The 21705-nt window shown below is 40.5% G+C and overlaps 4 protein-coding genes across 4 annotated transcripts; all 4 read right to left on the bottom strand.

The window, feature by feature from the left end:
- Nucleotides 1-629: 629 nt before the first annotated feature.
- On the bottom strand, nt 630-12700 carry LOC108117515. The gene is made up of 3 exons (XM_017230011.2): nt 12279-12700; nt 2459-4267; nt 630-2393 (listed from the first exon to the last, which is right to left on the bottom strand). Exons 1-3 carry the CDS (start codon nt 12336-12338, stop codon nt 2082-2084), a joined length of 2181 nt encoding a protein of 726 aa, XP_017085500.1. The 5' UTR covers nt 12339-12700; the 3' UTR covers nt 630-2081.
- Nucleotides 12701-13052: 352 nt separating this feature from the next.
- On the bottom strand, nt 13053-13994 carry LOC108117474. Its single transcript, XM_017229897.2, has 4 exons — nt 13870-13994; nt 13654-13806; nt 13455-13595; nt 13053-13381 (listed from the first exon to the last, which is right to left on the bottom strand). The coding sequence occupies exons 1-4, from the start codon at nt 13912-13914 to the stop codon at nt 13175-13177; spliced, it is 546 nt and encodes a 181-aa protein (XP_017085386.2). The 5' UTR covers nt 13915-13994; the 3' UTR covers nt 13053-13174.
- A 442-nt stretch (nt 13995-14436) lies between these two features.
- On the bottom strand, nt 14437-19641 carry LOC108117535 (protein slender lobes). Its single transcript, XM_017230035.2, has 5 exons — nt 19468-19641; nt 19213-19299; nt 15699-19153; nt 15418-15639; nt 14437-15356 (listed from the first exon to the last, which is right to left on the bottom strand). Exons 1-5 carry the CDS (start codon nt 19502-19504, stop codon nt 14901-14903), a joined length of 4257 nt encoding a protein of 1418 aa, XP_017085524.2. The 5' UTR covers nt 19505-19641; the 3' UTR covers nt 14437-14900.
- Nucleotides 19642-20161: 520 nt separating this feature from the next.
- Nucleotides 20162-21640, bottom strand: LOC108117504 (leukocyte receptor cluster member 1 homolog). The gene is made up of 3 exons (XM_017229987.2): nt 21420-21640; nt 21264-21363; nt 20162-21206 (listed from the first exon to the last, which is right to left on the bottom strand). The coding sequence occupies exons 1-3, from the start codon at nt 21440-21442 to the stop codon at nt 20445-20447; spliced, it is 885 nt and encodes a 294-aa protein (XP_017085476.1). The 5' UTR covers nt 21443-21640; the 3' UTR covers nt 20162-20444.
- Nucleotides 21641-21705: the final 65 nt, after the last annotated feature.

Here is a 21705-nt window from a genome sequence, read left to right as displayed (position 1 = left end):
GTGCAAAGATCAACACTCAATTTTGAAACAATACAATTTACCATACCTAATATATATACATATATATATATATATATATATATATATATAAAGATACATAAATGTATATGTATATTTTAACTACAAGGAATCATTTTATTACGAAACATGTATTTTAACAGAGGCGCTTATCCGAGTATTTTATGCCGTTTTGGGCAAGAGTACAACCAGCAAGCGAAACAGTTTTTTTAAGTCAAGCAAACTAGCTAGCATTAGCCAACTGAAAAAGGGTATCTGTGCATCGAAGATACCCAACTGTCTAGTCGTAAAGCACACATCTGAACTAATATGCTCTGTCCGGCACAAGAAACCGACGTCGATAATAACCTGGGATTCCCCTTTTCAGGGGGAACTGGTTCTGCTCAAACTGCAAAAAGCTTAGCTAGCATCTAAGTTCTATTGGTTGTTGAAAAGTAAAAGTAAAACGAAAAACTGAAATTTTAAAATGTCAAAACTATTTATGTATGTGAAATAAAAACTGTCAATGAAATAATAATAAAACATACGTTTTATTTCCTGGAAACCTGACTTATAACTCATTGACTAACCTTTAAAGTTGTCCAAAATACAGTTCCAAAAGTCAATACCACTAGATTTTTAGTTAAATTTTATTTTAATATTTTTTTTTTTGGTTTCAATTTGTTTTGTCAATTGATTTTCTAACAACTCTATACAAAAATTGTTTCATCCTTAGCTTAATGATTTACATAGTTTTACTTATGGATACAATATTATTTTGTAATGCTATTTTTAGGTGCTAATATTACAACAATAAATGCATGAATGTTGCTGATTTAAAAATGGAATTGTTGAAAAGTGAGAAAAGGATAATAACAAAAAGAAAATGTTTTATTTCCATGGGCCAACCATTATTGGTTGGCTTTGTTAAATGCTTTGTTTTACTGGCCCGTAACTTAGTTAGCTCTTTGTACTATTTACTTCTGAGGCTTGTGTTCATGTTCATTTGACGGGTTACGCTCTTCTTTCAAGTCTTATTGGTTTTCGGATCTTGTCGTTTCATTTGGAATTCGGGTTTTGGCTTACAAAATAAATGTACATACATTTCACTTACAGCTAAGCACATAGTATACAAGTTTTTTTCTTTTCTGCGTGTAAACTATTTACATACCGAACCGCCTTACAAAATAACCATATTATTAATTGACTGAACTTTCCGACAATAATTGTAGGTTTGCCTTCTATATTATATATACATATATGTATATAGTATAATCATATAAAAAAGTTCTATAAAAATCCGCAAAATACCTCGCATACGAATACTGGACCGGCAAGTATGTGTGTGATCAACTTTCTCTTTCAACTTTCTTAAACTTAAGTTGCTGAAAATATTCGCAAATGCAAATGCGAATTGTTAATTCAATTTTATGAAATATAAAATTTCGTTGTCAAAATAATCGATGTGTTGCACATTAAATGTCAATTAAAATGCATTGTCAAGTTTCTTATCAATTTAAAATTTACATTTCATTTGTCAGTAGGAGATCAAATCAATAACTACAGACTGAAAAAGTCTGGGAAAAATATTAACATGCTCGCTCATGCATCGTCAATGGATCTTCTTGTTGAGCTCTTCTGCTCAAGCGTCAGGCGAAACGGACTCAAATTATAGTCAAGTGGAGCAAAATTTCGGTTGTTTTTTTATATAACAATAAATATATAGATTTATTCGAGAAGCGACTATAGAAAAGATTCAAATTAAGCAAAAATATAAAGAGGCCGAAGGCTCCTCTCTCTCCTTTTCTTTCAGATGGCTAATGATCGAATCGAGATTTAAAATCAAACGGCAGCCATACTAAAATACAAATAATGGGGAAGGGTAGATTGAATAACATTTTGGGTTCTGCACACGAAACCGAAAACTGATAACTGAAAACTGATATTCGATATTGGATATTGGATGATGGGATGGGGCTTAGGTAATACGTTTAAGCGTAGCAAGGGTTTCTTAAATATCAATGACCTAGCACTAAGTGATTAATGTAATATGGGTTTTTGGGGAAAAGAGGGCTGTGCCCGCTCTAGATGACGCGATTGACCAGCGGCATCTTGCGCCGGTTGTAGGTGGGCGGATTCAGCTGTGGCTGTGCGACCTGCTGCACCTTCACTTTCTGCCCATACTGCTGCTCTAGCTCTCCAGCCGGGCCAATCGCATAGTTAATATCCACGCGAGCCCGTTTTGATGGCGGCTGCTGGTGTAGGAGGTAGCCATCGGTGGCATTCAGATCGGCTGGATTCAACTCGATGATGTGCTGCGTCTGGACCTTAGAGATAGTTCGACGAACTGCATCCTTGTCGTCTTCTATGTCGATCGCATCATACAGATCACCAACCTAAAGATTAATAAAATAAAGTATTACATAACCAGCAATTTAAAGAAATTATAATCCAAACTCACCTCTATATCAAAGTCATTGCTTTTCTGGGCGAGAAGTGCATGGTCGATGGGCAGGTTGTTCGACTGGTTTCCGTTGGTATGGGAATGACGATCATCATCGCCTTCAAACTCACTGAGTAGGTGATCATCATCGTCATCCTCTTCCTCGGCTTCATCGTCCTCCTCCACCAGCATAGCATCTACCATGGTGTCTTCGAATTCGTGCTCCTCGAGATCCGAGGACTCCTCAATCTCCGACTGCGAGTCCAGCTCCACATCGGAATCCGCCGATCCGTGCTTCATCTCTCCCCTCTCCAGGGACTCTAAATGCTGAGGGTAGACCATGGCTCCACGAATGGCAGCCGGATCTTTACGTGACCATTTCTGCACCTCCTCATCCATCTTGTTTATGCGCTCGGGGTTCATGGCCCAACGACAGCCCTTCCGCTGGTTACCATTCGTAGCTGGCCTTTCGATCTTCTCGAAGCATTTGTTCAGAGAAAGATTGTGTCGCACACTGTTCTTCCAGCCGCTGGGAGCATTCTCAAAGTACGGGAAATGCTGGCAAAGAAAACTGTAAATTTCCGAAACTGGCAGTGATCCTGCACGGGAATTCTTGAGGGCCAAAGCGATGAGGCAGGAGTAGGAGTAGGCTGGCTTCGGGAACGGACTGCCCACTGCTGGCAGCTTAACCTTTTGCTGTAGTGGTTTTACCAAACCTGCCCCACCTCCATTGGTATTATTATTCGCTATGTTGACCAGGTTGCTAACATTGCCGAGGGGGGAAGATGCCGATGATGAGGACAGGGACGATGGTGATCCAAGGCTGTAGTTGCTCTGCATTTGATGATGCGGCGAGTTTGCCGCCGAAGCGATGCTCTTTGGTGTGGTGCTGACCTGCAGTCCTCGCTTGTTTGAGTCCTCCCGCTTGAGGCCCGTATTTGCTCCCGCTCCTGGCGACATTCCTCCGGGTGACTTAGCGGAAGAGGTTTGCTTCAGTTTCTGGTAGGCAGCACTGTTGGCAAAGGTCAGACCACCGATGCCAGGTGCCAGTTTAATGGTATTGGTGGCTCCAACTCCAGCACTGAGCAGTGTGGATCCCTTGCCCTTGCCCAGCTCCTCCACGCAGTTCGGCACGGGACTAGATTGGGCTTTGCGCAGCTCTGTTACCAAATCCTTGCGAACTGCATCTACGGCCGAGGAATTACGCCGTTGAAGTACTGAATTTGTGGCCATTGTGGCGGGCGCTGTGGTTCCCGTTCCCGTTACCACGGATATTTGCTTTGGAATGTGGGCCATAACCTGCTCCCTTCTCATTGAACCTGCACTGACCTTCATCTGGGCTGGCGAGAAGGTCAGATGGGACTTGTGTTGATCCCTGTCAGCGTTGGGCGACGACGGCACTGCTCCCGATCTTCCCTGAGTGGATGTAACTGTCTTGTTTCTCTTCGGCGAGAACATTCCGGATCCGGAAGATGAATTAATGAGTGGCATCACGGAAATGGGGTTTACACAAGCTCCCAGATCTGCATAGTAATCGCTGTTGGACCAAAAACTGGCCGACGAGCCCATCCATTTGGCAGTGGGCGAGGCATGGAGTGCGCTGCTGGTCAGGAAATTAGCATTTGCATTGTAGGAAGCTGTCTGGCTGGTGTTTGCACTGCTCTGATTGTTAATAGCGGATATAGCCTCCAGGGTTTGGTCCAGGGACGAGGTGAAGTCGCTGCTGGAACTGCCCACTACATTGGCAATCTCGGCGCGAATGTCCACGTTTAGCATCTCCTGCATCGAGTCGGATACATAGAAGTCCAGCGAGGGTCCAGCAGCATCCTGCAATAAGCAAATTATGTAACATTTTAGTAATGAATTAAAAAGAGTTTTAACAATAATAGGATTCTGACCTCTTAAGATATTTTATATTTTATTGGTTAAGATCAAGTATCTATTAACATTAACTAATATACAGAATATACAAATTCATAAGCATTTGAATAACTAGAAATATCTTTTAAAAAATATGATTTAACGTTGGATAATATTTCCATGACAAAGATTTTTATTTCAACAATCTCTCAACAAAAAAATATACATTACGCCTCGCATAGCAGAATTCAAAACATCAACAAATCTATAAAACACGTACTGACAATTTTCCCGCGCTTTTGTTTTCCAGAGAAAACCTCATAGGGATAAAATTCCTTTGCATACATAGACCCATATATATTATAATGATTAAATCTGTAGCACAAGTCGCTCGAATCTGGGTCCGAATCTGATATCCCCTTGCTGATATATCTGTGTGTGTGCATGTGTATGTATGTTTTGGGGATCGTATAGGTTTTCATTTTCTATATGAGGCACGACCAACAACAACATTACCAAATGAGGGACTACAGAGCAAGAGAGCCGAGTTCAAAACCAGTTTTTTACGCGCCAAGGCTGGCAGGCTGTAAAAAAAATAAATAAAAAACAAAGCAGACAGCAAAAAGGATAGGAAAAGGGAAAAGGTCGCGGGGTTTTGATATTTTCTGAGTTCCATATAGCACGCCCGCCCAACAACAAAAATAACTCATGTTGCAACACCAGAACCAGTACAACAACAACAACAACAACAGGAAAGTCGGCAACATGTAAACAATTTTGTTCGAGAGTCTGGAGTCGGTGCTGCATATGTACATAAAATTATATATATATCTGTATATGAGTGTACAAACATTCAAAACATTGCTAGTATATACAGTGGTGGTAGCAAAAATAATACCATTTTTAGTTTATTGAATAAATTTTGGGGGTAAATAATTATTTTTTAAGGATACTCTATTGGGGTTTAAAATAACTTTATAAATTTTCTAATTAATATTGCCGTTAAAATTGTAATGTAACATTTTAGTGGCTATTATTTTGGCCGTCGCTGTATTTACACAACATAAACATAAACAAAAGTGGGAGGAAAAGAAAAAGGAGTCGAGGTCCAGGCCGCGAGAAGGCCACACAGCAACAACAGCAAAGGCGGTGGCCAAACCGGATATCAGAAAAATTGAAAGTTTTTATGCAACACATTCGCGGAGTCGAGGGGATCAATACTCGCGCGACCAGCATTAAAAATGAGGCCTGTAATGGCAAAATTCTTTCCCCCTCAAAAAAAGTGACTAACAAATATCAGAATATTAGATTTACAAATCGAAAATGTTGCTACAAACAACCACCAGTGGATACAAATGTTGCGGCAGCATGTTTCAGAAAATACAGCAAAAGGGGGAAATATACAGACATATGTATTTGTGTATATATATACATAAATATTTTGCAGACTTTGAGAGGGAAAAGGAATTAAAGCCGTACAAAAACAGAAAAACAGGGAACTTCGCTTGCGCTGTTCTCGGTTGCTGTTTTTTTTTTTGTTCCTTTTTTTCTCTATGTGTGCGGCGAAGTTGAGCGAGCAAAGAGAGAGAGTAAAAGAGAGGGTAGGAAATTTACAAAAACATAGAACACACATAACAGAGCTGCCACAGAGGCGAAGTTGCGACCTCTGTTGCGCGTACAGTAGGCAACAAAACATGCGGCGAGTTTCTGAGAACAGAAAACACGAAGCGACCAGCAACAGCAACAACATAAATGAAAAAAGCAAAAGCAGCAAAAACAGGCAAAGTACTTTTGCTTTTTGCTGTTTTTGCTTGCCGACTTTATTTTTTTTTTTTTTTGCAACTTCGTTGGGCTGTATGTAGTGGCGATATGAAAGATGCTTTTGTTACTTTACAGTTTTTGGGCGGCTGTTAAATGTGGCGCTACTGTTAGATAAGGAGCGACAGAGATGGAAAGAGGAAGAGCGAGCGAGAGGGAGTTCAATGTCAAGGTGTCCTTGAAGCCAAGAACAAAACACTGACCTGACCCCAAAATGGGGGGCGGGGATCTTTTGTGACCCCGACTTCTGTGTTGTTTTTTATTTTATGTGGCGACGGTAAAAAATCGATAGACAAGAGCATATACACACATCGGGATGGATATAGAGCCCGTGCCTCACGAGAATGATAAGTTGCATAATTTAGCAGGATATCATAAATTGGTGCAGGCGCATGTTCGGGGTGCCTTTTATCAGAGGGAAAAAAGGTAATGGCAAAAGGGGCGACACAGTTAGAGGTATGGGGGTTTCCCCAAAAAGTGAGCACCTTTATCTGCACAACCCCTTCTGTATCCCCCAATCCGAAGCCCATTCCATGTGTCTGTGCCGGAGTGATTGGGATGTGAGGAATTCGAAAGGGGACGAGATGAGGTTGCTGTGTATCCCGGTTTTGTCAGTTCAAAATTTCAAGTGGCATCCAAGTGCTTCCGCCCATTGCCAGTTTCCAATTTTCCCATTATCCGATTGAAATACACATGGGAAAATGGGGATTTCAAAAAGTTTTTATAGTTCAGAGATCGGAATTATCACAATACTATAATAAATTCGGAATTTTTTATATAATTTATCGCAGTTAGGTTAGGTACTGTACAAATTGCAGGTCTTGTTGGGAAGATTCTATTTTCTTCAGATTACAGCTAAAAAAAACTATTCCGTTTCTTTTTGTTAGGCAATTTCAAGAAGATTTCCACATTTAGATAATGTTTTTTATTATTTATTTTTCTTCGAGTGTCAGTTTACCTTAACCTTCCCATTCTTGTAATGGTTTTAGACATTACCATTGCACAACAAAAAACTCCTCAAATCTAACCCCTCCACATTGCGCATCCTGGACAAACCCAAATCGAATTAGCTCGCGACAGGTGTTTGGCCGATAAGCGGAAAAGAGTCGGAGCCAAAAAACTGAGTTTGGCCCTATAATTGTTGCTTTTCGAATGCTTCCAGCCACCGTGCAACATGCAACCAAACCGATAAAAGGAAAACTCGAAAGAGCTCAAGGAGCGAGCCTAAAGAAAGAAAACAGAATACTGAGGCAGCTGGCAATCTTCAGCAGCTGGCAGCTCTCAGCAGTTTCTCAAATTTTTCAGTTTTTCAATCCATTTGTATTGAGTTGCGATAAGAGTCAATGGGTCCACGATGATTTGGTTTAATTGATATTTGGACAGGGGAACTAATACTCAACAATGAGAAAAACCAGACTTTGTAGATATAGGATGGATGTTTTGATAAAGGGAACTTAATAAAATATGTAAGCCAGTCCATTATGATTATCTAGAAATAAATTATAAATCTGCCAATTTGTTTTACAAAAACATTCTGTAAGCTTATAAGGACCAATCCTAACATTATTCGTACTCCAATTTAAAACCCATATCAACCCTCTAAGAACACCAATTGGAATACGAACTAAAATGAACATTAAAAATGTGCTTATGCTGAAAACATGTTTGTTTTGAAAATATAACAAGAAGACAGCTTTTGTGTAAACTATAACCTTATAACCAATTCGTAGGATTTCCAACCCTTTGCCAGAATCTACCCCAATCGGAAAATGATTCACCAATTTCGTATAGATTTCATGCTGAATTATGCGATCTTTTTTGGCCATTTGGACAACCCTTTAACCTTTTGCCAACAGCTAATTCCCCTTCACCCCCGCGGTCATTAATTGAACATTACAACCGAAATATAATAGAGATGATAGGATATTGCTCGGGCCCGTAGACCGTTCCATTATGGGAGTGATGGAATGATTGAAGAGTATGTGGCTCTAGGTCTCTTCTTTCCTTCCACTTTTCCCCTTCCTCATGATTCTCGATGATTCCCTTCTTCGTCCCCTTGCTAAATTCCTTTCTGAACCACGTGTGTGTGTGTCTGTGTTGCAGTGTCTGTGTGATAACCTTTTGGCCTGCCCTCGGTTGAATTGCCAGTTTCCAGTCGAAATTGGAAGAGAATGGAGAAGAGGAAGCAGGCTGCCCAGGCAGCTGCAACTCGGGGGTTGATAAGTCCCTAGTTTCGTTCTGTTGGTTGCGGTACAGTAAGTGATCGATTGCGTGGATTGCACAATTGAAAACTGAATGGTTCACATTACATAGCCTTAAGAAAATTATGTAAATCTTTTATTGGTCTGGAGTTATATGAAACTCATCCTTATACAAGATTTAATTTGAATAATCCTACGTAATTTCTTTAGAATATATACTCATTATTGATAGACCACTGTATTTTCACATTTTTCTTCCTGCTGTAAGTTGCAATTCCAGAACCAGAAATTGTAAACTGTTTAGAATTGCATTTGCGCCAAACGGAAAGCGAACTTCCTGGATCTAATTAGTTTACTGCTCGGGCCTCCGTTGAGCAGTTGCTTGGAATTGCCATTTTTCACACCTTCTTGGTTGGGGGAACAGAGCGAGGACAGTGTGCGGGTGAAGGGTTAATAAATCCTTGATTGCAAGAGCCCTAATAAATCAACCGGCTTTTGAATGCGGCGTTCAGAAATTCATGCAAAAGGCCTAGTAGACGTCAGTCACTGTAAAAAGCATGCCTCCTTTCTACCTTCCCCTCACCACTTTTAAACTTTATTTTTTGTGTTCTTTTTTTATTGCCCCCCTAAAAAATTCTCGAAAAAATATGCCGAAATAAAAACGCATTGAACAGGCGAACAAAGTTCTTAGCAAGCTCTTTTGGGCCATCAGTGGGATTAAATGAAAATGCAAAAGTTGTCAGTAAAACTTCGACAAGGCCTACAGCCCCCCTCTCTCAGGCCTTTTTTACCCCCTACCATTGCACCTTGGAAAAGTTGTTGCTGTTGCTCTGTTGCAGCTGCCTGTTGTTGGTCTTTTTAAGTTGTGCAACGAACCAAGGAGCCACACCGAAGGGTATTTTCGTCCTTTTTCTCGGCAGGATTCGTCACTAGCAATTGTACCATGTTTTCCGTATTTCCTGCATCTGCTTCGTGTCTTTTGTTGCACTTATTTTACCATCTTTCTCCGCCTTTCACCTCGCAATCACTCTGCTGACACACACACAGTAAGAGAAATAAGAAGATATAGCAAATAAAGGCAGGAATCCCTGAACTCAGGTAAAACCGACCGTTTCCTCCTTTGGACCTTTCTCGAACAGCATCTTCCCTGAGGTCATGAGCGCCCATTTGTAAATTACTTTATGGTGCGGCAATAAAAGTCGCTTGCCTGGGTTCCCAACCAAATCCCATATCCAGATGCAAAGGTACACATCCTTAAAAACTGGATGATCTCAAGTCGTAAATCGTTTTTAAATCTCTCGGTTTAGCGGGAAGTAAGGTAAGTAAATGAGACTTTGCTGGGATATTTCATTCATTAAGTGCATGTGATTTACGAAAACAGAAATCAGCATTTGCCAAAAGTTTATATTTAGCCAGAAATTTCATTTTTGATCTCTCCCTTTGAGAAAGTTTCCCTAGAGGCAGGCATTCGTGAGGTTCTTTGCGGCTAATTAGTTGGTTTTGGCAAAGTATCTCGAGGAGTTCAAAAAATGATCATTAACTTCTTGGTTTTGTAAGTATTGTTCGTATAAAAAAATGTTTTAATATTAAATGAACCATTATATGTTCTTTTGAAATCTTAAGAAATAGAGCTGTAATAATGTAATTTAAACATTATTTTATGTATAGGTAATTCTGCTTAAACTTTGATTAATTTAATGTTAATTCTTGCTAATATAAAAACACCTGATCTCATCTTTTCTATAGATATTAGTAGCTCCCCCCATTTAAGTACGTAAATGTGTGGATTGGTGACAGCAATTGCGAAAGTGTGCGTGTACGTTGTGTGCCTGTGTATGTTGGGGCCGTGAGAAAATCTATGCGGCATACAGCTGGGCGCTCATATTTGGCAGCAGAACGAAAAACAGACAAGTGCCAGTCCTCCCACAGTCCTTATATACCCATCCCTTTCACACCTTGTCTGCATTTTGGGGTAGGTATGTTGCCACCCCGAAGAACCCCCCCTTGAACTCCCGAATGAAAAGCGCGTTGAACTTTGAAGTTGTTCTTTGTTGGCTTTTTACTTTGATTTTTGCTTTACTTCTTTCTTTATTTTCTTTTTTTCGTGCCATGTTGCTGCAACAAAGGTTGCCGAAACCTAAGAGAAGGAAGAGAACGGCGCGAAAGAGATGGACAACGTGGGAGAAAAGCTTTTTGATGTGGGAACTGTCGACTGTTGCTTTTTATTTTTCTTTTGTTTTGTTCTCACACTCCGAAACAAACAAACACATACTCACAAACACGCACACAAGCATGCGGAAACCCCAAGATAAAACGTTTTATTTTGTTTGCTTTTCTTTGTTCCCCTTCGCACATACACACAAAACACACACACACACACACTTTATCGTAATTCGCAACACTTGTAGATTGTGCGTCCGAGTGTGTGTGGAGTTTTGCATGTTGCAATTAACAGGCGCACATGTTTTTCAAGTCCGTACTTTTGATTTTCCATTTCAAAATGCAAACTTTGCTGGAGGTCAGTTCCTTTGCCGGTTTGTCGATTTATATGCCGATTACTAACTGCTAGCTCAAACTTTAAACTGAAACTTTAAATTTCCTGACCCAAAATCATATGCCACTTTAGAGTTGTAGACTAAAACAGGCTAAAACAGTTGAAAACCAAAAGATTCGAGGTGAACGCTTGGCCTTCAAAAAGTTTAAAACGCAAAAGCCGAAGAAGAGCCCCAGACGAAAAACTCAGCGAACCAGTGGAGAAACACACTAAAGTGTACTCAGGGTGACAGTTACGGACAAGAAAATAGCATATTTAAGTACAGAGGGCCCACTCTTTTTGACCTTATCCTTATAACACCATGCATTTATTTCATTGGAAATTCCCCAGAAATTTTACAGTAAACTTTCTTGAAAGAATAACATTTTTAAGATCAAATCAAAATGCATAAGTAATTTGTGAGTTGTGGGATCCTCAAACGTCAATTTAATAATAAACTAATAAATTAATATTTATACAAATTGTATACCGAAATATTAAGAATTCTTTATCTTACTTTCCAAATCATAATGTTCCAACATTAACAGTAGGAGACATACTTTAACTATGTACATATTATTCAGAAGTCTCAATAGTTTGATTCCAGAAGTAGGAATAACTAAATGTCTTTCCTAATAAATAAACTTAACCTATAAATATTGATATTGTTGCTATTGTTTTAGCCACCGCTGTGTGTGACAAAAAATAAATAAGTCAAATAATTGCGCATGGCTACAACAAAAGAATGACTTGTGCTGGCTGAAGCGAGTAAAATAATTCAAGTATATTAATGATACAAGTAGAATAACACGGTAAGCCCATATAAAATTAAAGTCCAATGTTTAGTACGATTAACAGGCGGTTTACAGAGGTGAATTTATCCAAGTTAGTAACCCCATAGCAGCAAGTACAGAGTAAGATGAGGAAGTGTACAATCAATAGAACTACAAACCATTATTTATTATCGGCTCTTGCTGTTCCGGTTGTAATTAATCATTCGTTTATTGAGCGAAAAGCGAAAAGGCAATTTTCAAAGCTTAACGATCAAAAGTAAACACACACAGACATGCACTCACACATGAGTAAGCACACAGAGGCGAATTCGAAATTCAAAAATGCACGTTAAACGCGGCGAAAGCGAATTGACGAATCAACAACAAAGCTTTGGAGCAAGCGAGGCGGGGAATGAATGGCCGCAGGGGAGAGCGAGATGGCGAGTGGAACCAAAGTTTCGCCGCTGAAACTGTTCTTCGTAGTGGTGGGTATTCGTTCAGGTGGGAATGGGAACGGTTGAGGGTGTGGGGAACGTGGAGACTGAACGTTAAATTCAAAAATTGCGCCTGTCTGTGTGTGAGCACATGCGAATGTATGCGTGTGACCGGCCGGCAAAATGTGTGCAAAAAAGTTATTCTATTATTTTACTTACCGCATATTTGCTGAAGAAACCCTCGTGTATACCGCTGGAATAATCCTCAAGTTCGAACATGGTTAAATTTTATTTTGTTTTTAGCATGCACTTTGTTTTGATCGATGATTCGCCTAAACGATGATTTCGCCGAAATCTGCTTTAATTCTAGAAACCGTTGAACGGTTATTTTTCACAAATAGCGAAACAAAGTAAAACAAGAGCAAGGAAACACCGTTGTTCCTTTATTTATGTGCACTTTTTGAATTTTTCTATATCCAGCCAAGGAAAACACCGTACATGGCTCTCGAATTATCCCAGTTATCAGCGCTAGAAATTAACCCGCCACGGTCGAAATCTGTTATTTTGGCTGGTAAATTTTTCGGACCGAGAAAACTACCAAACGCCGCGAAGTCCAAAAAAAATTTGAATCGACGGCGTTTGAGTCGCTCGTTTCTGGCCTTACATGCGTTCGATGGTGTTCGGGAGAGCGGTTGCGTCGGAGCCGAGCTCGATCGAACGGTGTGAAGCGAACTCAATCCAGCCCTTTGTCCAACAAAAATGTTGGAAATGATTCTAGTGTCGGTAGATATTCAACTGCTGGTCACACTGAAAATTTTAAATTGACAGTTAGAAAGCACATTCTCCAGCGAATATATCTAGCTAGGCGATACACCACCCTGTCATAGCTAGAACACAAACATATCAATTATTAACAAGACACGCCTATTAAACCAAAATCAGCCAGCCCCTCTCCCTATAACATATAGATCAAACTATTTGGCTAATGTGTAGTTTTTTTATCCCCAATTCATGGGCTTATCAACGTTGTACACTGTATTTGGATATAACAAAAACAAATTTTTAACAAATAACTAAACAATAAAACCAAAATATGAATATGTTTAAACACAATATTAGTATGTTTCTAAGCCTTGTATCTTTTTGATGACTTTTTTTTTCTTGATGATCTTAACTGGTTTTTTCTTCGGTACATCTGGAGAGGATTCTTCGGGCATGATCGTCTGGTCAGAAGCCATGAGCTTATTTTCCTTATTGGTGTCTTTTACGGGCGATGCATTCAGGGACTCCTCCATTTTCTTCTTGGCTGGCTTTTCGATTGGCTAGTGAAGATTAGGTTTGGGTAACAAATTGGATAAATAGTTTATTTAAGTAAAACCGCCTACTAAATCTTACCTTTTCTTTTATCTTAGTAGATTGCTGATCCTTCTCTTTGGTCTCTTGTTCCCGTTTCAGGGCACAGGGACTCTCTTTGGAAGCCGGCTTGGCATCCAATTGAAATTTTCCAGCTTTCTCATTTTTACCTTTGGTAGCACGCTAAGAAAGAGGATGCAAATTGTAGCAATGGAGGAATAATTACTTTCCCATTTCTTACTCTATTTCCGTTAGATGTTTGTGCGGCAAGAGGGATTCGGATTTCCTCAACAGTCTGCAGTTCCTTAACCTGCTTCTTGGCGGCAGGTGGTTTCTTGAATGTTGCTGCTCGGCTCTTAACAGATGTGGCCTCCGTTTTTTCAGCATCTGTTGGCTATATTGAGGAATATTAAGATTTATTTAAAAATCTTTTATTTAATTAAAGCAACTGACTTACCTTTTCGATCTGCATCGATTTGGCTAAACTGCGTGTTATCACCATTTTTGAGTTAAGTTAAATAGTAAATAATTCAGAAAAGCATACGATACAATTCATAGCTCACTAACTTTAAAAGTGAGGAATCTGGGAGAAGGTTCTTTAAAGTTAAACGAGTTTGGAGAACTAGCCTACTTTTGAAAGAACTTCTTACGTATTGTTATGTTAATCATAACAACTAAATACAATTTTTATAAAATAACTACTTTGGTTCTTATTTATTTAGTCATTAAAGTCAGCATTTGGATAAAATAAAATAACCATAATTTTTGGTTCGAAAAGTAATATATATTTATCAGATTTGCCCATATTTAAGTCGAAATTCTTCTGGGTTTCCACCTTCCTAGTCTTCAGAAAAAGAAGAACCAATATCATATAAGACAATATATATTTAGATTTAATCGTAATCATCAGAACCAAATTTTGATTAACGTATTTTATTGTTTAGAGGCTCTGCTGATACAGATATTATTATTCACTTAAAAATCGGTTATGCCGGAAGGTGTAGATACCCGCAAACATAGGATAACTCATATTTTCATTTGTATCGCATCAGTTTAATTTATTCAACTCTTACATGCTTTAAAAAAAATGTATTAAAATGGAAAACCTAAAAAGTTTCTTTTAAAGAATTGAAAGTATCAATCCATCTTGTTGCTAAAAACATCTTTTTAAAATCTTACTGGAAGTGGCAAACAGCTGCTCCATCTTCGTTATTTTTTTTTTTTTATTAATTTTTATTTTTTAAGCTTGTGATAACATAAATTTTATTCTTAGGTATATGAATGTGGCAATTGGAATTTGTGATGGAAACTTGAATAATGGCAATGTTTTAAATTTCATAACAATTACTAAAAGAACAAATAATATCAAAATTAAATTCAATTTGGAAAATCAATCAAAAAGAGAAACAAAAACTAAAGCATGCATTGTGTACACGTGACATTTCCAACAGTTAATACTTATATCTCTATATATATATATATATAATCCTAAGATTTCCGAGCAAAGATCTGCTCCTTGAAGCGCAGCGCCGACTGTTTGGCATGATTGGGTTCGACCTTCACTGGCTGCTGCTTCAATCGCTTCTTTGATATTCCAATTGAATCTTGTTCTTCACGGAACCCATGTAATTTCGGTGTGCTCGGCAGTTCCCGGAAGTATTTCTGCTTAGGAGTACGCGGCTCAACGCGCACCAGACCCGAACTGGTCTTAATCAGCTCGATTTTAGGTACTTTTGGAGCAGAATTATCGACTACCGTCACGTAGCCAGCATTCGTGCGAATACGGTTCACACGATGGCCATGGTTTTCCTCATCGGAACTTTTTGGTGGTGACGTCTCCTGTGGCTTTTGTTTCTTTGCCTGTTTCTTGGATTTGGCCGATTTCTTCTCACTGGCCATTGCCACTGGAGGCTGAGGCGACAGCTTACGCGAGAGCGTGCGTGGCTTGAAGGGAGAATGTAATATGATAAGTTTGTTAAGGCAATTAAATGACCTAAAGCTTTACCTCTCCATCGCTAGCTTTTGGCGCAGCAAGCAAATTAACAGCATGACTCACGGCTTGGCGAGCTGCCTGTAAGCGCTTTACATCCTTCTTGAGAGCAGGTTGCTGCTTTACAGGATTGGCAGCCGCTGTATCTACGTCGGAGCTGGTGGTGACCATTTGTTTGGCAGCAGCTTGCGCAGCAAGACGCTTTGGTTTCTTCTGCTTTGTTACCGTGGCAAGATGCTGCAGGAATGTATAAATATAACTCAAGAATGTGTACTTAAATTCAGTAAGAAACTCACCTCTTTCTTTTCTTTCAACTTGGCCTCATTGGCTGCCTCTAAAAGGTTGGAACAGTAAGCCAAGTAGTACTCGGCAGACTTTTCTTCTTTAGCCGGTGCCTGTTCTGTGGGCTTAATAGTTTCCAAGGTTTTTGGACTTTCCCCGGATGGTAGCGGTTCCTGAGCAGTATTGAACTCCTCAGAAGGTAATTCCTCCATGGGAACATCATTTTCGGGATACTCCTCCACAGCTGTTTTCGAATGCAAGGAATTCTCATCAACTTTATCAGAGACTTCCGCTTTAGAGATTTCTTCCTCGCTTGCTTTTTCATCAGGCGCATCCGCTGTCTCTTGGTCCTCCTCCAAAGACTCAGTAGAATCATCATATGAGCCCTTGAGGCGTTTACGGTCGTGTTGAATCTCTATTTCCTCAAGATCCTCGGGTGCACCCGATAAACTCTTAGACAGGCGTTTGCGCTTGTTCTTCTCTCTTTTCTTTTCGGCTATTATCTCAACAAAAGATTGCGAAGGGCAGAGGTCACCGTCGACAATGGCACGATCACTACGGCGTCTCATTTTCGGTTCCTTGACCGCCAACTCGGAACTAGCTACATATAAGGATTGACGACGGGATTTTTGAAGCGGATTGAACATTGTTTCCAAGTGACGAAGATCACTAGAGGCCAATTCGGCAAGCAAGGCTTCTTCGTCCGCCGATTTTGAAGACGTTTGAGCCTGCGAAGATGCAGATTTTTCAATAGCTGGTGAACCTTCGCTATCAACTTTTTCCTCTGCGTCAGATTCCTTTTTTTCTTCAGCTTCCTCAAGTTCTCCTGCTTCATCGGAATCAATGACCTCGTATACACTTTTATTGCCCTTCGGTCCAGACTTCGGCGAATCCACATCATCGTCGTGCTCCGAGGACTCCACTTCCATGACGCTGAAATCAAGGCGCGTTTCTGTCTTGTTGAATCTCTCTGACTTATTCAATTCATTAAGAGCGACTTGACGGGATCTTTCTAGTTCGGATTCTGAGATTGGTGTCTTCTCCTCGCTGGCATTCATCAGTTGGGCAGCCTCGCTTAATTTGCTGGCATCCGAAGAGCAGTTGCTCTGGTTTTTGGGCTTCTCCGTTTTGATATCCTCCGATTCCTTGCCACCATCTTCCTCGCTTGAACTTGCTACCATAATGCGGCGGCGCTTTGCGCTGTTCTTCTCTGTCTTTACTGAAATAACACGAAGATCTTCTTCTTCCTCGTCCTCGTCGGAGGAGTAGCGAAGTTGAGACAAATCTTCCTCGTCATCGTTGTCCGACACAATAAAGGAATCATCACCTTCAGATTCTTCTGGGATTGATTCCTCAGTATCTTTACTTCCAACAGACTCTTCATCGACAGGAATTTCGTTCTCCTCAATTTCTCGTCGCATCGAACTGTCCATCGAGTCTCCAGATTGGTAATTCTCCCCAGCATCCATAGCTTCAAGATTTACAAACTCAAGTTGTTCATCCTCCTCCTCCTCCTCTTCGTCTCCTTGAACTTCTTCTTCTTCGTCGGAGCTTGCAAGGCGAGCAAGGATCTTGTTCACAGCCTTTTTGGGCGACATTTCCGCCGAGTCATCCTTAGCATTCTTTGATTCCAGCTCATCGAATGACTTAATAACATCAATTTGAGGAGGAGCTGGCTGCAATTCCGCCTTACTGATAGAAGACCCACGCTCTTGGTCCTTTATAATGGGTGTGGAACTATTTCGCCCTTTTTGCAAACCTAGTTTTAAAGGTGTTTCCTGCTTGGGAGTTGAAAGCCGGCAAACTGGCGCCTTTTCACGACCAGGTGTCTTTGGGAACCGTGTCTTTTCGGCCTCAAAGTCATCAGGTTCGTCGTTGAAACCTACTGATTTCTTTTTCTCCACTGGGGAACTCCCCAGAACACGAGATTTAATGCCGGGAGTTAAGTTTGGTAGACAAACAACATCGGTTACGTGGACATCGCTCTCCGTATCTACCTCCATGGCTTCATCCTGCGGAGTTTCTTCACTGGTATTTTTGTTTTCTTCAACCTTTGTAGCCTCCGGATAATTTTCTAATTTAACATTTTGTTGTGCTTCTCCCAACAATGGATCTTCATTTTGTGGCTCTTCGATCCGTAGTTTTTCGTTCTGTGCTTCTCCGTCTTGTATTTCATCAACCTGTGGCACTTCTTCGATATGCGATTCTTCTGCATCCAAAAACTCTTGCTCCTCCAAGGATTCATCAATCTCTGCGCTTGTGTCCATCAACTCAACAATAGAAACTCTCTGTGGAGTATCTTTTTTCTTGTCAATTTGAACCCTTTGCGGGGTTTCGATTTCCTTTTCAATTTTTGGTGTTTCCGGCTTTTGGGTCTTCTGTGAAGTTTCGATTTTCTTTTCAACTTTAGGAGTTTCCGCATTCTGAACCTTCTGTGTAGATTCTGCTTTCTTTTCACTTTTAGGGGTGTCTGCCTTTTGGATCTTTTGTGGAGTTGCGGCTTTCTTTTCAACATCAGGGACTACGTTAACAGTTTGGGGTTTATTTTTGTTCTCAGGTGTCTCAACTGGTTTTGATTTCTGCGGAGTTTCCATTTTCTTTTCAATTTTAGGAGAAGCAACAGATAGAGCCTTATGCGGAGTTTCGTTTTTCTTTTCTATTATCGGAACCTCTAACTTTTCTTCCACTTTCTTGGAAGTTTCGGTCTTATTTGCCGTGATGTCTGCACTTTTTTCAGTTTTAGAAGCTTTACTCGAAGTCTCCTTCTGTACAAGTGTGTTATATGTCTTCAAGAATGATTGCTTACCATGATCTTTGACTGGTTCGGCAGTTTCTTGACTATTTTCTGTTTTTTTAGTTGCCTCAGAGAGACCAGCATCTTTGATTTTTTCTTGTAGAAGCAATTGCTTGCCAGCCTCTGTCGATGATTTGTCTGCCGGCAGTTTCTCCAGCTTAACCGTCAGTTTAGGTGTGCTTTTATTGGGTTTTGGCATATCAGTGTCCTCGTTTACTGGTTTTGGTTCATCTTCCAGGGATGAATTCAGATCACGCGATGTATTGCTAGAGGAACGAGTGACTGTTGGAGGCGTTTGGGACATGGAGCGGGTAACACGCTGACTATCGGTAAGCCTTGTTGGAGTCGCTGTGCGACTGCTCTCCTTGGGCCCGGGACTAGGGCTGGCACTTGCCTTCCGCTCCTGCCTGACCTTGAGGACGGGACTTGGATTGGGGCTAGGTTTAGGTGGTTTGACTTCAATCTCCTCTGCCTCTTCTGTGAGCGTGAGCTGTTGGCGCACAGCCCTGGTGTTTTTGGCCGGCGTACGAGCTGTTCTTTTTATGGAAGACGGTGTGGTTGGCTCGGGCGTCTCACCGCGAGCTAGGGAGGCACGTCTAGTTCTAGTTGGAGTCCTCACCTCAATAGTGGACGAGTTCAGGCGAGTACGGCGTGTGGGACGTGGTGAGGCGGTTCCTATGAAAGTAAGAGTCTCGATTTTAGAAACGGTAATCCAGGAATCAGGATAAACTTACCACGTTCTGTCGCGGTATCCAGCTGGGGAGTACCCGGACGACTGTCCGTTTCCAGAAGGGACATTCGGCGAGCGCGTGCCCGCGTCACTATTATATTTGGTTCGTCCGACATAATAAAAAATTAGTAAACTTATTGAATCTCTACGAGGAATTATCAACTTGGGAAAAGGAGCCCCGGAAAATGGCTGACTTTGGAGCACAGGCTTACTTGTCCCGTTGCTTTCTGTAGCAATGTCTGCTTTAAAACTCACTTACCGCGTTTTCCATCAGCATTCTCTGTATTCTCCTCCATTTAGCCCGGCTCTATTGTTTTTCGCACACAACAATTAATATAAATCAAAAGAATTTGTACCCGCAGGCAAATTATAACAAAGAAATGAAAAACGGAGACGCCAAGACTTCAGATGAATTTCACATGGTCCGTAATTACGACGTTATCTAACACTACAGCCGGGTGTTGCGCATTTTTGTGCCGGTCGTTACAATTCAAATGTATATGGCTTTGGTTTTGATTTTAATGAGGCAATAGTATAACCTTAACTTTAGATAATATGTAATCTTTTTTAATACATATTACATTGGATCTTATTTATTATCGAGGTAAAAAGAGAGAAGTATTAACGATCTTTAGACGCTGTGCAGCACTGGCCTTTTTCGGCAGCGATCAAGGGGCCGTTACCTTTAAACCGGATTTATCGCTTCATATAAATTTAAACCATGACACCAGTCAAGCATTAAAATATTTCCGGTTGCGAATGTCTTGTAATGACAGTGATTAATTTGATTTTAAAGCCATATGCGTTGATGTCTAAATTAACACCGTATATAATAGATCATCAGCATATAATTATAATATAATGGGCTTATCGCTTACCCATCTACATTTATTGAATTTGGATTGTTGATTAATATTTAAGATGATCATCAACTTCAAATATTTTAACGGAAATTGTATCTTAAATGATATTTTTATTTTCCTGTTTAAGAATATTACAGTTTAAACTAGTAGCAACTTAATTTATGTTTTTAAAAATAAGCTTTTAAACCAAAGATTTATATGATGTATATTTGAAAAAATGTTGCACCTTTCATTTGATTTGCATTATTTGACTTTTATTTACAGATAATCTTATCAATGCATACTAATTCTGATAAACCTCCCTTCTAATTTCCAAATCTACCAAATACTCTTTTAAATTTATATAATGCTATCTCTTTAGGTGTTCGAAATCCTAAAGCATATTTTGCTTCGCTAACTCCGGATTGAACTGGCTGTTATACTTCTGGACAATTCTTGGCGTGGGAGCTGGCGTTGATGCTGCACTGGCGGTCATTGCCGGCTCCTTGGGCGCGAAAAGAGCGTCGGAACGCTGGCGCTCCGATGTTTCCCGACGCAGTCGTTCTCGTCTCATTTTTTCCAGCTTCTCCCGTTTTTGCCGGTCAGCAGTTAGAAGGCTTTCTTTATAATCCTTCTTACTTTTGTGATCCTTATGGTTCTTGTGCTTGCTATGCTTCTTGTCCTTCTTGTGTTTTTTCGGCTTGTGGGAAGTGGCAGGTTCCGGAGGAGGAGTGGGTGTCCCTTCTCGTTTTTTCTTGATGGTCTTTTTATTATCCTTTTTCTCTGGCGGCAACAAAGCATTGATGAGGGCCAAAGGATCGTGGGCTAGTTTTTGTTTGAGATGAGCTTCTTGATCCCCTACTTCTGGTCTTTTGGGGGCCACCTCGTACCAGCTGCGCACCTTGAGAGCTTCATTGGTGTCCTGACCCAAGTAGGTTAGGTAGCCAATCTGTTTCTCGTACTTTTCCTGCTCCTCCTTCTGCTCCTTTTCTAGATCTTTGTTGGTGGTTTTTACATGGCTTCTGTAGTCTGCAAAGAGGTCCACTCCTTTGCTTGGTTCAGTGCTGCATTCCAATTCTTGGGTTTCCTTGGGAACGGAAACCTTTTCCGGCAGCCCCGATTGGCGACGCAGGAAGTTAATTCGTGCCTCGCTTTCCTACTTACAAATGGTAACCGTTATTTAAGAAAAAATAAATTATTTAGCGGTACCCACCGCAAATTCCAATTTATCTTTGCGGATTTTCTCTTCTGCTGCCGCCGCCGCTTGATCCCGGCGGACGCGGGCGATGTTCTCCTTGGTGCGCACATGCCAGCTAATAAATACGCCAAATTTTTACGAATCTGATCTGATTCAAATAGAAAAACTCACCGTTTTTTGGGTAAAATATTCATTCTTCGTCTATAACTATTTACATCTCTTAATACCAATGGTTCAGAGTATTATCGATAGAAATGATTTATCGATTATTCAAAACAAGTAGGCCAAATTTGTTATTTCCAACTAGATCCTTTGTAATCTAATATATTTATTTCAAATGTATTTATCTTGCTGATTGAAGTGGCCTTATCACCGCCACCGCTCCCCACACTCGTGCGCCCACTGGGCACTCGATATATTTCCGATTCACAGGCGAGTGGTGGCAATCGAATGGCAA

This window comes from Drosophila eugracilis, unplaced genomic scaffold (assembly GCF_018153835.1).
Source record: "Drosophila eugracilis isolate 14026-0451.02 unplaced genomic scaffold, ASM1815383v1 contig_75, whole genome shotgun sequence".
Lineage (NCBI taxonomy): Eukaryota > Metazoa > Arthropoda > Insecta > Diptera > Drosophilidae > Drosophila > Drosophila eugracilis.
This window is presented reverse-complemented; position numbering and strand designations above follow the sequence as displayed.

Excerpts from the sequence above, each read along its gene's own strand:
- LOC108117535 (XM_017230035.2), bottom strand. The coding sequence starts at position 19,504 with ATGGAGGAGAATACAGAGAATGCTGATGGAAAACGCG. Across the intron at positions 19,154-19,212 it reads GGATACCGCGACAGAACGTG|GAACCGCCTCACCACGTCCC; the intron begins GTAAGTTTATCC and ends TTACTTTCATAG. Across the intron at positions 15,640-15,698 it reads AGTTGAAAGAAAAGAAAGAG|CATCTTGCCACGGTAACAAA; the intron begins GTGAGTTTCTTA and ends ACATTCCTGCAG.
- LOC108117474 (XM_017229897.2), bottom strand. The coding sequence starts at position 13,914 with ATGGTGATAACACGCAGTTTAGCCAAATCGATGCAGATCGAAAAG. Across the intron at positions 13,807-13,869 it reads AATCGATGCAGATCGAAAAG|CCAACAGATGCTGAAAAAAC; the intron begins GTAAGTCAGTTG and ends TCCTCAATATAG. Across the intron at positions 13,382-13,454 it reads CTACTAAGATAAAAGAAAAG|CCAATCGAAAAGCCAGCCAA; the intron begins GTAAGATTTAGT and ends AATCTTCACTAG.
- LOC108117515 (XM_017230011.2), bottom strand. The coding sequence starts at position 12,338 with ATGTTCGAACTTGAGGATTATTCCAGCGGTATACACGAGGGTTTCTTC. Across the intron at positions 4,268-12,278 it reads GTTTCTTCAGCAAATATGCG|GATGCTGCTGGACCCTCGCT; the intron begins GTAAGTAAAATA and ends TGCTTATTGCAG. Across the intron at positions 2,394-2,458 it reads GCAATGACTTTGATATAGAG|GTTGGTGATCTGTATGATGC; the intron begins GTGAGTTTGGAT and ends ATTAATCTTTAG.
- LOC108117504 (XM_017229987.2), bottom strand. The coding sequence starts at position 21,442 with ATGAATATTTTACCCAAAAAACG. Across the intron at positions 21,364-21,419 it reads AATATTTTACCCAAAAAACG|CTGGCATGTGCGCACCAAGG; the intron begins GTGAGTTTTTCT and ends CGTATTTATTAG. Across the intron at positions 21,207-21,263 it reads AAGATAAATTGGAATTTGCG|GAAAGCGAGGCACGAATTAA; the intron begins GTGGGTACCGCT and ends ATTTGTAAGTAG.